Source organism: Lottia gigantea, assembly GCF_000327385.1.
Source record: "Lottia gigantea unplaced genomic scaffold LOTGIsca_20, whole genome shotgun sequence".
In the NCBI taxonomy this organism is placed as follows: domain Eukaryota; kingdom Metazoa; phylum Mollusca; class Gastropoda; family Lottiidae; genus Lottia; species Lottia gigantea.
Window position 1 is genome coordinate 727,201 of NW_008708401.1, and position 15,833 is coordinate 743,033.

General features: G+C 31.4%; 2 protein-coding genes across 2 annotated transcripts; both read right to left on the reverse strand.

Moving 5' to 3' along the window:
• Positions 1-377: 377 nt before the first annotated feature.
• Positions 378-12,435, reverse strand: LOTGIDRAFT_159301 (hypothetical protein; the record flags this gene model as incomplete). Its single annotated transcript, XM_009053639.1, has 18 exons — positions 378-390; positions 839-894; positions 1,108-1,217; positions 1,492-1,594; positions 1,780-1,833; positions 2,634-2,774; positions 3,068-3,240; positions 3,564-3,643; positions 3,903-4,006; positions 4,206-4,262; positions 4,857-5,001; positions 5,409-5,509; positions 5,735-5,929; positions 6,128-6,201; positions 6,540-6,667; positions 7,001-7,084; positions 7,443-7,510; positions 12,400-12,435. 18 exons carry the CDS (start codon positions 12,433-12,435, stop codon positions 378-380), a joined length of 1,722 nt encoding a protein of 573 aa, XP_009051887.1.
• A 1,264-nt stretch (positions 12,436-13,699) lies between these two features.
• Positions 13,700-14,543, reverse strand: LOTGIDRAFT_159302 (hypothetical protein; the record flags this gene model as incomplete). Its single annotated transcript, XM_009053640.1, has 2 exons — positions 13,700-14,248; positions 14,532-14,543. The coding sequence occupies 2 exons, from the start codon at positions 14,541-14,543 to the stop codon at positions 13,700-13,702; spliced, it is 561 nt and encodes a 186-aa protein (XP_009051888.1).
• Between the last annotated feature and the right edge of the window lie 1,290 nt (positions 14,544-15,833).

Consider the following 15,833-nt stretch of genomic DNA (forward strand, 5'->3'; position numbering starts at 1 on the left):
ACAAAAATTAACATAAATATCAATTATATTGCAATAAATCAAAAAATCATGTTCATATAAAATAAGTGTGTTCCCTAACTTTGTTTATAAGTTTTAAGTTCTGAAATAGGTAGGCTAAGCCTTATTTCCAAGACAAGTGTAGGAATTATGAGATAAGCTCTTGTCAATCAGACATTATATTATTTAGTGAGTTGATAACACTATATAACATAACATGTTTTATAATTATATTATTATTTCCAAATAAAATGTAACATAAAAGTTTATTACATATAAATTATTAATATTTAAATCATTTCAATGAAATTCAGTTATTGTAGATACATGTTTATAAAATTTAAATCAAACATGACTGCATCTGTATTTGGTATATATCTTTAGAAGAAAGTCCTGAAAAAGAAAGACAATTTGTTTGTATAATATAGACAATATTTTCATCCTTACAATAAAGATATCTCAGCAGCAGAAATTTCAAATAATTCTTTCATTGTACAGAAAACCTGGTAAAAATTTGTGAAAAGGGATTGTAAAGCAGTTTTCTTAACTTTTTAAGTCCATACTTTTTATTTTTATCAGGACACTAATAGCATCGATTTACACCATTCCCATTTTCAATCAGATGTCAATGGTTCTTGTAATTCCACTGAAGCTTAGACCGAAATAACATGTACAAACATGGAACATCATAAAGAAAATAAACATGGAAGGGATATCATACAGATAAGAAAATAAACATGGAAGGGATATCATACAGATAAGAAAATAAACATGGAAGGGATATCATACAGATAAGAAAATAAACATGGAAGGGATATCATACAGATAAGAAAATACTTACACTGCATCTTCATCATTGATCATAAAACCTTTAGCTATAACTATCTTCACTGTTTCCTAGAAAAGTAATAAATAAAATGGAATAGACAGGAATTTTCATTTTAAGCTGTATCCTTCCTTCAGTTTTATACTGAAACATGGTGGCTCTCTCACTGTCTATACTATAATGCATCATTTAATATAGGACCTACAGAGGAGGAGCCAAGGAATATCTAGACTAACTAACATGCAAACAGATCATTGAAATCTTCCCCCTGCTCTAGGCCTTACCTGTGGTCTCCTATCAACATCAGATAAGATATTTCTGGCCTGATCAGCTGATAGATCTATTAAACTTTTACCATCCACCATTAATAACTGATCTCCTACTTGAATTTCACCTGCAAATAAGAAACATTTTTAACTATATCATATTTTAAAATTTTGATCAAAACACTGATCTTCCTTTTCAGTCTTCTGAATGTTTTAGTGAATATTTGTACTCCTTTATTTCAGTAAAAGTAACAAACAAAAGTCCAGCAGCTGGTCCTTGGTCAAAACTTCTAGCATTGATCTTTCTCAGAAATTTTCAGTTACCATTTACAGCTAGGTTGACTGAAATAATGAGGAAAGATGACTGAAAGGCAATGAAGCATCAAGATATAGACTACATACCATTATCAAATACACAGCCTTCAGCATAGATCTCTGCTACTTGTATTCTATCAGCTAATGGTGTACCTATTCCACCTTCTATTTCTACACCTAGAGGTTTGTTCTAGAAATAGATATAACATTGTTCAAAATATACACAAGAAACATGAATGTAGTCACTTCAAAATAGTTAATGCCAGTCATTATGAATAATACAGTAACATGTATCAGATTATCATGCTGTTCTAAGGATAAGATGCATGTCAGTCAACACAGGATGAACTTTAGTGAATTTGAACACAATCTTACCTTTAAAAGCTTAACTAATTCTAAATCTTTTCCCTTTATATCTGCTTCTCTAAACTAAAATAGAAATAATTATATTATATATTTTTAGTATTATAGTCAGTTAAAGGGATGTTGATTTGCAGGTTTTTACCAGTCACTTGGAGTTAATTCACTAAAATGACTTTCAATTGCCTTGTATATTACTTCAGATCAATTTTTACAATAGATCTATTTGAAAACATTCAAGGTAATATTTTAAGTATTTTCATCTGAATAACCAAAATCAGCATTGTGAACCTTAAAGTTGGAAAATCATTTTCTTTAAAAATCATAACGTGCTGTCTTGGGGTCTTGGTAAAAAGCTAATTTGGGGAAGTTGTGGATTCATTACACACAAAATGTCGGAGTAAGAATAAAATAATCAGATAGATATTTTGATATAAATATTTATGAATATTAAGGAAATATCAGAAGATGTTTTTTAAATAGTACAGAATATTTTTAACTCATAGTTTGTTAATACTTAATTTGTTAATCAGAAAAAGTGTATGAATATCAGAGAATATTAATAAATAAAAAATAATGTATATAAAAAAAATAAATAAATAGTACCAAAAAGACACACACTCAAAAAAAAGAAACAGTATATGTGAGAAACTTATTGTTAAGTTTAAGGTTGGATCGCCACACAATGGAAGATTATGAATTTATTTTGTCCATATTTTAGTGATAAAGATAGTGTTTTTTTCAGTCAGGAAACACACAGAATATAAGAAACAGAATACAGGAGAAATTGATTGTTTAGTTTAGGTTAGATCGCTACACAATGTCAGAGTATAAAGATATGTGTTGTCATTAGTTATATTGTGATTTACCATAGATTTGATCTGAGAGATATCATTTATATCAGTCCATACAGTATTCTGATTTGGGTGTGGTGCACCTAATAGAGTAGGTTTATTCTTTGATGAATGTCGTGCAGCTAGGATGGCTCCTTTTCCACCTAACACTTCTTTCTGAGGAGAAAATAAATTTCAGCTTAAAGAGATGCAGAAGAGACCTTTATTTTCTGTTCTACTTCAGTTTAAAGAATGTATATTTTAAGACGTAACATGCATTTTGTTTTTGTCATTCTAAGCAAAAATGAATCTCACCAGATTTCCCTTTCTCGGGGCATTATCAACATCATTCTTTACAGATATTACTTATCATGTCATAATATCAGAAATAACTGCAGTTTCAAGCTGAATAAAGCCCTGAACAGTAATGGCCCACTAAATTGGCATGATACCTTTATTTAAGTCATTACCTTTTGTTTCAATGACTCTAATTCTTCACGTAAAGAGTTATCCTGTCTTCGTTTATCACGGGGGATAACTGCTGTATATAAATCAGCTGACTGTTCACTCTGATTATCCAGTAAGAAATCTTCTCTATAGTTAGTAGAGTTACTGTCTGCATTTGACAAACTTTTCCTTGAATCTGCAAAAAACAAAAATATCTAAAAAAAAAATGTCTATTCTCTTGACCTTTGTCTTCCAATACTCTTGTCTGCTGGGCAATTAGGTGTCTTAGCCCTTCCATAAATTTCATGTGAAAACGACTCCCCATTTTGGACAGAAAATTCTCTTCTGTAAGTTCCATGTAAATTTATTTTTATCAGTTGACATAGTGATCAACCTAATAACAATATTGGAGTTGATATTTCAATTCGTGCAAAGATCAGCAAACCGTAAACATTGTGATCAGACAGTAGGCATGTTCTTCCAGAAAGGAGCACACTATGGCGTTAGAAATAAACCAACCTAAATGTTGCTGTATTAGATCCTCTTCATTAAAGGTAGGTGTAGAATCTTCTACTACATACTTTCTACTAGAAGTATTTCTACAATTTAAAATAATATAATCTAAATCTTTGATTTACAAGTTGAGCGACCTCAATTTCAAATATTTAAATTTCTTTTGATCTCTGTCTATGACACAGACCCATAGTTTGGTAATACCCTTTTAGGGTGAAACGCCTCAAATGTAACTTATCATTATTCAATTATGTATTATTTCAAAGATAATTTATTTATATAGCTAATATGATATTTGTTTTGATAGAGTTGTAAGGCAAAGAGAGAAAACATTATGAGACCTACCTAGCATGTACCTCTACTTCACTATGACTAGAGTTTGTTGACCTTCCACCACCACCTAAAATCTTTAATGGTTCTTGATTTCTATTCTCAAACAGTAATGTTCCCTGAAAACAGAAAAATATACTGGTTATTAAAAGGATTATAAATTGGTCTCTGCATGTACACTTACAGCTTCCCTTCTCACAGAATTTTGTTCAAAATTGGTTTTGATGTAACTTTATGTTCACAGCAGCAATTTGGATTCTTTGAATTAAGTTTGTTTCAATTTGCACCAAATTGAAGGCAAAATTAACTGTTACCTACCACTTTTTTTCTTATGACCATATCTAATTGTCTACTTCCCTTTAATGTTACAACAGCCTACAATAATAAACAACATTGTTATATTCAGTTGGAGTGTTACATCATACCGTCAGCTTGAATACAGGTAATGATGTACTTCCAAATGTGCTACGATGGTTTGTTGGTTGATGACAACTGTTAACTTCTGCTTTTATCTTTATTATGAAAAGCAACTCTAAATTTTAAATCATTAAGGATATCTATTGAAGAGTTATTATTGCTGTATGGTATTGGGTAAGCTTTTAGTAATGTATAAGTCAACTATGTTTATCACATGTACATTTTTTATATGTAGTTTCGCACAGTTCAAGTTTAATTGGTTTATAATATGTTTTATTTGTAGAATGTAAACTGGCTACTTAATAAATTATTAAAAAAAAAAAAAAAAAAAAAAAAAAAATAATGAAAACTTCTGCTTTTAATAAATTGATATAGCAAACTTAAAATTACAGACCATGCAATATTCTAATGCGAAGTCAGATCCATAGGCCATGCAGCTGTAAACATTGTATCTGGGAGTCATGCACAGTAGAAACAGAGAAACATTTACTTAACAATGGCATGAGTCTACCATATTGAAATGTATTAGATTTAGTATCATTTGATATTTACCTCTTTATGAGAAATGTGCTGAAATGTTGTACCATTGACCTCTACAATTTGATCTCCAACCTCTAACCCTGCTTCCTCAGCCAAACTTTCTGGCTTGACTTTTTCAATAAATATTCCAGGGAAATGATTTGGTCCACTTAATATTCTATAAGAAATTTTAAACATTTCAAGATTTCAGAACACCCTAAAAGTTCAACAGCAAATAAATTAAAATTGTTTTATTGCTTTTATGACAGGCAACAAAGAGGAAAATTTGTCAGGCAGTAGTATTAGTTTTCTCTTTCTCATTTTTTGCTTGAGGAAATCTGTGAAGTATACAGGGGAAGCACTACAAAAGACATAGCTAAGGAGAACAATCAAAAGAATATATTGATTATCATTATTTATAGGGGTGCAACCCTTTGCCAAAATAAAACATTTGACACATACTGAGGCTTTATGTAAAAAGAAGGGACTTTTTAATCATATTGAGCCAAAATAACCCTTTCACTTCCTAGCCAATTCATACATTACTTACATGAGTTCACAAATACAGTAACAATTCCTACTTACCCACAACCAATACTACTAGCTCCTGCAGTATTAATAAATATCTTTAATTCATTACCATGGAAACGGTTCCTGTTACCACCAGCCCCGTCTAATACTTCTTGCTGCAAAAGAATATAAAATTTTCATTAAAAGCATAGTAAATAATTGCATAATATACAATTTATCAGTCAAAAGAAAAATAAGGTATGTCCAACTTTATTTTACACAATGAGAAATTCTCCATGGGCAATGACAGCCAAATAATCTTGATCACTAGGCCTTTTTACAACAAAGAATGATTCCTGAACGATGGGTAAGGTGCTTTTTTTCTTAATGTGGCAACTTACCAGGGCCTTCGAAGAATCCATTTTCTCAACATATGACCAAGAAACATTATCATTAGGATCTTCTTTATTAGGTAACATTCCAATATGGGTGACTTTTAACATTATTATATCTCTTGATTTGATCAGGTTTAATACATCTTCATGTATAGCTTCTGATATAGTAAATCCATTCACTCTCACTATCTCATCTCCAACCTACAAGGAATATTGAATGAATGAATGAATGGTGAGTGAATGAATGAATTAATGAATGGATGGTGAGTGAATGACAATATATCATAAATACATAGACTTTTACCAGTAATGGTAATGAATGAATGTATGAATATATGAATATATGCATGAATGAATAATTGTTTCAAAATAGAGTTAATATTAAAGTTGGATTCCTACCTTCAAGCCTTTTTTATCAGCTTGTGAACCAGGTTTAACATCAGATACAAATACTCCAACACCATGTTCAAAACCTAAATTCAAATGAAAATAATTTTACATCCTACAAATATCTGCATTATGTAAAATCATATAAAAAGGCAACATCAATTGACCTTTTCAATTCCTGTTGAGGACCTGGTAAACATGAGACTTGCAGTGTTATAACAGATACAACCTAAATCAAGTGTTTGCTCTATGGGATTTACTAATTTGGGATTTTGATTTCGTCCAACAAATGTCAAGGTGTGATAGCTCTGATCTATTTCTATAGGGTAAAGCTTTGGTTAGAATGGCACACCAAAAAGACTTTGACTCTGAATTTCTAAGACCTTAAATCTCCATATGTGTTTATCATAAAAATCTAGCTTACCTCCCCTGACGGCAAATCCCAAGCTTTCACCATGTCCCCTGTGTAAGCGGATTATTCGTAGTTTAACACCAGGCATATTAGGTGTCTTACGACTATATTCTATCTGATGTTTTAATAGAATCAAAGGTCTGTAAACATATAAATAATTCTAGAAAACTTTCACAAAAAAGAGCTCAAGCTCATGCTCAAACAAATATCTTAGCATCTTCTCTTTAACACATCTAAAACTATAACATATTCCTAACATGTTTCACTTCCGTAAGAAATGAGATAATAAATATACATGATGTTTTTAAACCAGTCAATCAACATGCTTCTAACAACTTAGGTTCGATCCCATATAATGAGAACCCAAGACCATAATTAGATCAACGTAGCAAATGACATCAAGATTCCAACACACTAACCAAATCAACTACAGTATTGACTCGAAATTTATATATCAAAAATTAAAAGTTCACCTGATATGTTCATAAAGTTCTAGTTTGGTTGGATCATTGAACAATTTTCTTAAATCAGACAATAAACTCTCCAAATCCAATTGGCTGAAATATACAGGTTAGAATTAGAGTTGTCCTTTAGCAGAATTAAAATCTAAGCTTCAATCCCTCTAGTGTATAACAAAATCATATCATCGAAATAAAGATGGACCCAAAATTGCATTGGATATCAAATGAAATCTACCTGATTTCTTTTTTTGTTTCATACTGTCTGAAACTTGTTATTGTTCCATTCCAATATTTTGTACCGTTGCCTTTTTAACAATGATAATGAGGTCAGCAGTCCAACCCAGCATTCCGTCTCTTATATGTTTATTGTTTAGGGGTGAGCAGGGGCTCAAACCCTACAACCTCCAGCCCCCCTAGTTCAACATCTAATGCAATGAAGTCTAATAAAACTTACGATTGATATTTGCGAAGAGATTCAAATAGAGTCTCTCTTTCATCTTCTTCATTGATCAGTTCTTTTACCTATAAAATAAATGGATTTTCAGGCTTTAAAGATTGTGTTTATTCTGGCTCAAGCTCAAATGATCTGAATAAAAATCCTTGACCATTCAAGGTAAAGGGGTCTGAAGATGGGTTAGCATGTGACCTCAATCATTTTAGTGTAAATTTGTAACAAAAATTTGTGTCCAATCTGAAGGCAAAATGTAAGAGGTAGAAAGTTTTCTTTTATTATTCTTCACTGTGACCTCTTGTGACAACTTTTAAGTAAACTCACAGAGTGTATATGTATTTAACTAGTAACATTATAACAGGATAACCTCAGTTTACAAATCTTATATTTATAAAGTGTTCCTGTTTATATTATTTCTTATCTTTATAATACAATCTATTATACTATATAATACTCTTCAATCAATTGGTTTATTTCTCAAAATATTCAAGTCATAGATCTACTAACAGCCTAACTATTGGTTTAGTGGCATGATATATAATGAGATAACAGGCCTTAAGATACTAGGCATACTTGTTGTCATCCATCTTGATGTGTATCATATCCTAGCATAATTTGAAATACCTCATTTCTTACTAGTGCATTATTTATTGTCTTATCTATATTATACTATATACTTCACATCTTTATATGGTCAAACAGTAATAACACTGGACAAAAAATCAATGATTACAATAGAATAGCTAAACTGATTGATTCAGTCTTGTTCAGTGGACTGTATCCAACTTCCTAATGATTGATTAATTTCTCAGATTTGTTTTTGCTTGAATATTCTAATAAGATTCTAAGAAGAATATCCAACATCATTATGTCTTTTCCAACAAAACAATTTTACTTTTGTGATTGTGAAATCTAAGTTAATTTGATTATCTAATTAATTTTCATTATAAAACTTTTTATCAATTAAGAAATATATTTAACTCTCTAGGTCTCCTGTCAAGGCAAGAACCCATAGAATATTTCAAATTCCAATATAATTTCTAAAAGATTTCCCCATGTCCAATTACCCACATGAAATAAAGTTTTCATTAAACCTTAACGACCTTCTGTGCCAATTTTTGAACTGATATATCTTAAGATGACTTTACCATCTAGTTCTATTGTAATCATAAGGTGAAACATAACATTTTAAATTTCAAAAATAATTTCTCAAAGACTTGTTCCCATTCCCATTCTAAGATTTAATCAAACTTAAAATTTCATCTTTGATGTGTCAAATAAATAAGACCTAATAGAACATTTCTGAAGACTTGATCAAACCATAAATTGCAAATTCCAAACTTTAGACCAATAAATGTCATTATCAATTCTAAACTTTCATTTCTAAGATGAGAGAATTTGACCCACTTGGTTTACTGTTCTACTGTGTATAGAATACAAGATAACAACCTCTGATCAAACATTTTAAAACAAGCCACTGAAAAAATGTATGAAACAAACAAAAGTTTACCTTGATGTTAAAATTAGATCCGAAACCTGACACAGAACTCATCGCAATTTCAACATCAATATTCCCAGCGTGGAATCACTTCTCAACTTTATTAGAATGTCAAATTTGCAGTTTTTCAACGTATCTTATCAATACATGTCCGACTAACTTCGTGATTTTCTATTTAATCGTTCAACTTGAATCGTTTATCAGCCAATATTTACATTAAGATTATAGTCTGTTTCTAATTTCTTGATACATTGTTACATTTAGTGTCAACTTGTTGGTTGTATTCGCCACCATACAATCCAATCAAATCACTTCATTCATGGTACAAGAAGAAAAATGTTAGGAACATCACCATGATTGAACAAAGAATGGAAAGAAACAAACAACCATTTTTACAATGATAACCACTAAAGTTCGCTAGGATCCTGTCTACAAGCTGTTCTACAAAACTCTAGGCATTGATCTTTCCAGGATAATCCCCTCACAATCTGAATGAGAATCCACAAATGTACCACAAATGTACCACAAATGAACTCCTTAAAGACAACAATTTGATCAAAATACAGATCAAGACTATTTGTAAGAATTTCAAAATTATAGTGTGCAGTTTGTACAAGTTTTTTTCAATGTAGATCTGAGATCATGAGATGTATCTAAATGACGTCTGTATGCCTTGCCTCGTTAGTGTATGACAGACTAAATTAAATGTAATGAAATGATTGAGTGAATCAGTAAATATTGGTTGATCGGAATTCAATATCAATTATTGATCAGTTTAACCTTGATATCTATTGATATTGAAACTATCCATCATTTATAATTAGATATAAAATACACAGCTATTAATATAACTAATAGAAGCAATCAGTTTTAGGATGAGCAGGTTTCAGGATAATACTATAAACCTACAATAAGATCTCTTAATCTATTTGTGGATGTTAGAGGAGGATAGAGACTCTGTGAAAGATTTACATTGACATTCTTAAGAACATCCTGATATACAACCACACTGACAATCTGGAGTCACCAAGACATGGATACTTAAATATTGATCATGAAATGTCCCTGACTGATCTCAAATTAGACATGTTGCAGTCAATCTAACGTCCTGAGTTGACATGACTAAGAAACAATCAAGATAAACAATAGCTGTTTTAGATTGTTTAAAATAAAACAGACTATAGAGAGTGTCTGATAAGACAGAAGGTTAAAGTTTTGTGAAGGAAATGATTTACAAGGTAGACATTTTATTTGAATTGTTTCAAGAAATAAACAGAGACATTGGTTTGAAGAAACCAAATAACATTTTTTATTTAAATTTTAATGATGCAGACTGTTTCATTTTAACTTATAGCATGTATTAGGTGTTATATATAATAGTCTTCTATTGAAGCACTGGCAAATATCACAAGAAGAGAACATACAATTCTCTTTTATCATTGTGTGATACTTTGGAATTTCTTATATATTCCTACAATTTTATTCATCCACATTGTGTCTAGTTCAAAGGGATTGTAAAGAGGTTTTCTAAATTTTTTCTATCATTGGTTCCTGCAAATTAACTTTTATGATGTCACTATCGCAAAATCTGTTTATATCATATGACGTCATAAAACACTTGTTAAGTGGATTGCAGTGAAAATACTAGCTGAGTCTCTCTCCTGTATGTTAAGTCTATAGATTACTAAATGATTTACTACAAACATCATACTAGAAGAGTTTCTCTCCTGTATGTTTAATATAACTCTATAGATTACTAAATGATTTACTATAAACATCATGCTAGAAGAGTTTCTCTCCTGTATATTTAATACAATAGATTACTAAATGATTTACTATAAACATCATACTAGAAGAGTTTCTCTCCTGTATGTTAAGTCTATAGATTACTAAATGATTTACTACAAACATCATACTAGAAGAGTTTCTCTCCTGTATATTTAATATAACTCTATAGATTACTAAATGATTTACTATAAACATCATACTAGAAGAGTTTCTCTCCTGTATATTTTATACAATAGATTACTAAATGATTTACTATAAACATCATGCTAGAAGAGTTTCTCTCCTGTATGTTTTATATAACTCTATAGATTACTAAATGATTTACTATAAACATCATACTAGAAGAGTTTCTCTCCTGTACATTTTATACAATAGATTACTAAATGATTTACTATAAACATCATGCTAGAAGAGTTTCTCTCCTGTATGTTAAGTCTATAGATTACTAAATGATTTACTATAAACATCATACTAGAAGAGTTTCTCTCCTGTATGTTAAGTCTATAGATTACTAAATGATTTACTATAAACATCATACTAGAAGAGTTTCTCTCCTGTATATTTTATATAATAGATTATTAAATGATTTACTACAAACATCATAGTAGAAGAGTTTCTCTCCTGTATGTTTAATATAACTCTATAGATTACTAAATGATTTACTATAAACATCATGCTAGAAGAGTTTCTCTCCTGTATATTTAATATAACTCTATAGATTACTAAATGATTTACTACAAACATCATACTAGAAGAGTTTCTCTCCTGTATGTTTAATATAACTCTATAGATTACTAAATGATTTACTATAAACATCATGCTAGAAGAGTTTCTCTCCTGTATATTTTATATAATAGATTATTAAATGATTTACTACAAACATCATGCTAGAAGAGTTTCTCTCCTGTATATTTTATATAATAGATTACTAAATGATTTACTATAAACATCATACTAGTAATTCTAAATAACACCTTTTTAGTGCAGAAAGCAAAATCAAATTCATAAAGGCCTAAAAGAAATTTTGTCTGATAAAAAACTCAACACTATTGTGGTTTTTTTTTCAATCGTCCGAAAATCAGGCAAAGCCAAGTAGAGCTATTTCTACCCTAAAAAGGTCTTATATAATCTGATCTAAAGCAAATTGACTGTGAACCTACATTACAACACAGTGTGATAAGAATTGAATTTTCTCTGTCAATTCACAAATATCAAAATTGGCATTTAATATCTTGTCAAGCAATTGGGATTATAAAGTTTGAAAATTTTACATTTGAAATGAGAACACTGCACTTCTCTCACAGAAATGACCATGAAATTGGCCCACATTTTGGACTGAAAATGACCCACTTCCCCCAGTAAAATCATATCTCAAAATAATATATTTTTCATGGATTTTGAATTAGTATTTTCATCAACCCAAATTGAAATGCCTTTTTTAAGGCTTAACTCCCAAAAATATTTAGGCTAGAAGATATTTCAAAAATTATGTCAAAATCAGAGAGATGGTTCATATTGATTTATAGAGTAAACATATTGACAATAATGATATCCTCTGGCAGACCAGGTGTGAATTCCACTAAACAGGTATGAATATAAAGGGTAAGCCATCATCAAAGAAGCCGCAAAGACATTGAATCGAAAAGCAAACAAGACTGATAAAATTCAACTCACCTGAGAATGGAAGAACTTGGCAAATTTCCTCTCCATTGTTTGCAAAAAGATTGGAAAATCTTAGAAATAATTCGCCAGGTAGGTCAAGGAAATATGAATGAAGGGAGATAACTACATTGTTTACATTGGTTGCAAGTTGTCTCGATTGTCACACAATAAAATATATCTATTTGTCAAGACTGCATTAACGAATATAGTACTGAAAGTACCTGGTGCTTCCAATGGCAAACTGAAATGTTTCAGCTTAATGAATTACGTAAGTTTGTCAAGTAGCCTACAATCTGCTTGTCAGAACCGCGAATCAGCTACGACCTAATACAAGAGAGGGTCTGGGACCGACTATCCTGCCCCGAAGGCGAAAATTCTGTGATACAAATCCCTTGATTGTCAGTAAGTTGAACTTTGCAAGATCAGCTGCCTTGTCTGTCTGTAGGCCTAATTTACGTTCTTGTTTGTTGGACACGCTAATTTCAAGATCTATAGTTAAAACAAGCTTTTGGAAATCAATTTAAAAGTTTATTTAAGCAACATTAATTAAACAATATTAAAGTGTGTTAATATAAAAAAAAAGAAGAATTGAAGTCTATGAAATGGAGTTTTACGTCCTGTTTTTCTACATAAGATGATGAAATCTGAATGATGGACCTATATGACAGGGTTTATAAGCTGTGTCATAAAGGAAGAAAAAATTGTATAAATAAATACACGAAATAATGCAAATAAGAAACAAAACGTTATATTAAAAAAAGCAACAATAAAAATTTGTAATTGATTAAAACTATAAATATATATTATATTATAATTATTTTAATGAAAAGCGTCAAAGATCATAAAAAGCACAATAATATGCGCACAAAATGAAAAAGTTAAGAATTTATCATCAATATGATGAAACCAATTTACCAATATGATTTACAGGTTTTTTACTGGGACATTCCTTTCCATTGAAACTTCAATCTAGTACTGGAATAGGGACGAGATACCGGAATTCAAACTGTAGGACAGTTTATATCGTTCGCTTAAGAACGTTACAGGCGGATATCGTATTAAAAGAGTTTCTTTCAATTAAGAGGTCACGATTTTCAATATGAAATCTATAAGCCATCATCTTAAGATTCTGAATTTTGATTTCCAGCTATCATCTGAACAAAAATCTTGCGTTGCCTTTAAAAGAGACGAATATCACCCTTTTAATAGGACTGTGTAATGGTGTTGCATATGGTTGTAAGTATCTCAGAATGAAGTAAGTTATCTCATCCCTCAGTCCAGTTATTATCTTGAAGTTGTTGGTTCGGAATGTTTAATACGGCGTTCCCACTCCATCGCCGATGAAACCCAAAGGAAGTTGAGTAAAGCATCCGATTTTTACTTTCTCCCACATTGGTGTGTAGATATAAAAACCATCATTATCACAGCCAATACGTCGCTGAACCTTGGTGTATTTGTATAATGGGGCACATTCTAACAACAGAACCCCTCCTTCAATTTGAATTGGGGGTTTACCACAACTACATTCTGCTTCAACGAAACTTTTAGGAATTCGATTCTCGTCATGGTTCAGGATGTAGTATACTGGACAAATGTGTCCGTCATATCGGTTGACAATGTCTTCTATGGTTGGACACTGTTTTGGACCATGCATGTAACTGCGATGTGTAGCTATATAAGGAGATGCGGAGGTCGTGTTGACGATGTGGTCGTTCATGGATGGTAACTGGTAAAAACTATCATGAAGTTCGTCCACGTCCAGTTTGATCTTGGACATATCCGGGTCGACACACGTTTTATTATCAATGGGCATGCTCCTTCCTCCCGAACTTAACAATGATACCATTGCTACGAAAAATAACTGAAAAGAGAATTCATAAATGCATGTAAAATCTTGAAAAACATATTTTGTTTGTGTTATTAGAATCGAAAATTGGGGTGTTCTAGAGACAATTCCATTATTCTCATGGACTAACAGAAATGCCAACGCCGAAAAAAACGTAAATAAGCATAAAAGTTTTCTGTTCAGTCGTTTAGAAAATCATCAAGCCTGATCTGTAAATAAGCTTATCGTTTCTTGAAAGTTGTAATTTTGCATAGAGTTTCGAATTAAGTTCATTGATTTTTTTTTTGAAAACTCTTACCTTATAAGCCATGTTAGATTTTCAAGAAATGAGACCTATAGTAATATATGTCTAAGACTGAAATATGATATGTGAGCATTATTGAAGAGCAAGTATTTATACCAATTGGTGACAGGAATTAAACAGTTCCGTAAAGTAATAAAGTAGTAATATTTATAACGGTAATAGTACTATAGATATTGTTTTAATAGCCCTACCAGGTAATGAAGGTAATCTTCCCACCTTTTTAACCAATTATATTTACTTCCCATTTTGATCTTAACGCCCTGGGAAAAATAAAGACCTCGAATTCGTCACGAGTCGAATTAATAAAAACATTATCAGATTTAGAACTTCAAATTGATTATAAGATAATCAAACCTTACACCTTCTTGGGATCAAACTCCGCACCTTATGTTAGCGAGCATGTTTCTAAAGCTCAAAGCCAAATTGACAAATAAAGTTTGCATGAAACATCCGACAACTTAATGGTATGACCACTGCATATTCTAGAAGCCATAGCGGCGCCAGTGGGGATACAGGGGATCATGTTTTCACGTTTAGATGATCCAATTCAATTTTATTTTTCAATTCTCAGACGCTCCATTGGAGGCTTACGTCTGCGGAGGTCCAAAGAGCTGCAGCATTTTGAATTAAATCTACCCCAAAACTCACTCCAACCCTCCCACTCTCCCTCCCCCTCCCCCTCCCCATTTACCTTCTGCCTTCTATTTGTACGCCGCCACTTTCTATGAGAATTTCACACCACTTAGAAGTACAATATAAGTGACATCACCGCTAGCAACTATTTCAAATGCCAATAACTCAATAACAATAACATGCTGCTAAAACATGTTTCGGGTGCAAAATCTGCATCAAGAGAACTAGGACGACAGTGGGCGTGAAGGCGAGGGTGGGCGTGAGGGTGCGGGTGAGTGTCTGGACGTAGATGTGAGGGTTAGAGCGAGTGCGAGAGACTTAATATGAATGTAAAGATTATGATCTTATTCTACAGCCCCTTTAAAAAAGGCATTGCCTTTATATTTTAAACCATTACGACGGCATTGTTATCTTTTTCATTATTTCTTGTGGCTTTTGTTTCCCTTTTAAATCTAATTTTATTATTAATAAAACACTGAGAAGGGACCATAAAATCATCACTACATATATATACAATCAGAAATTTTCCATTGATGACTAATATTTCAATAGATAAGGACATCCTACTTTTGCAAAGTCATAAAAATTTACACAAATATTATAAACCTAATCTGTGTATATTTAGATGTCAGAACTTCCCAACTCTGTAAGTAAAATTGAGAG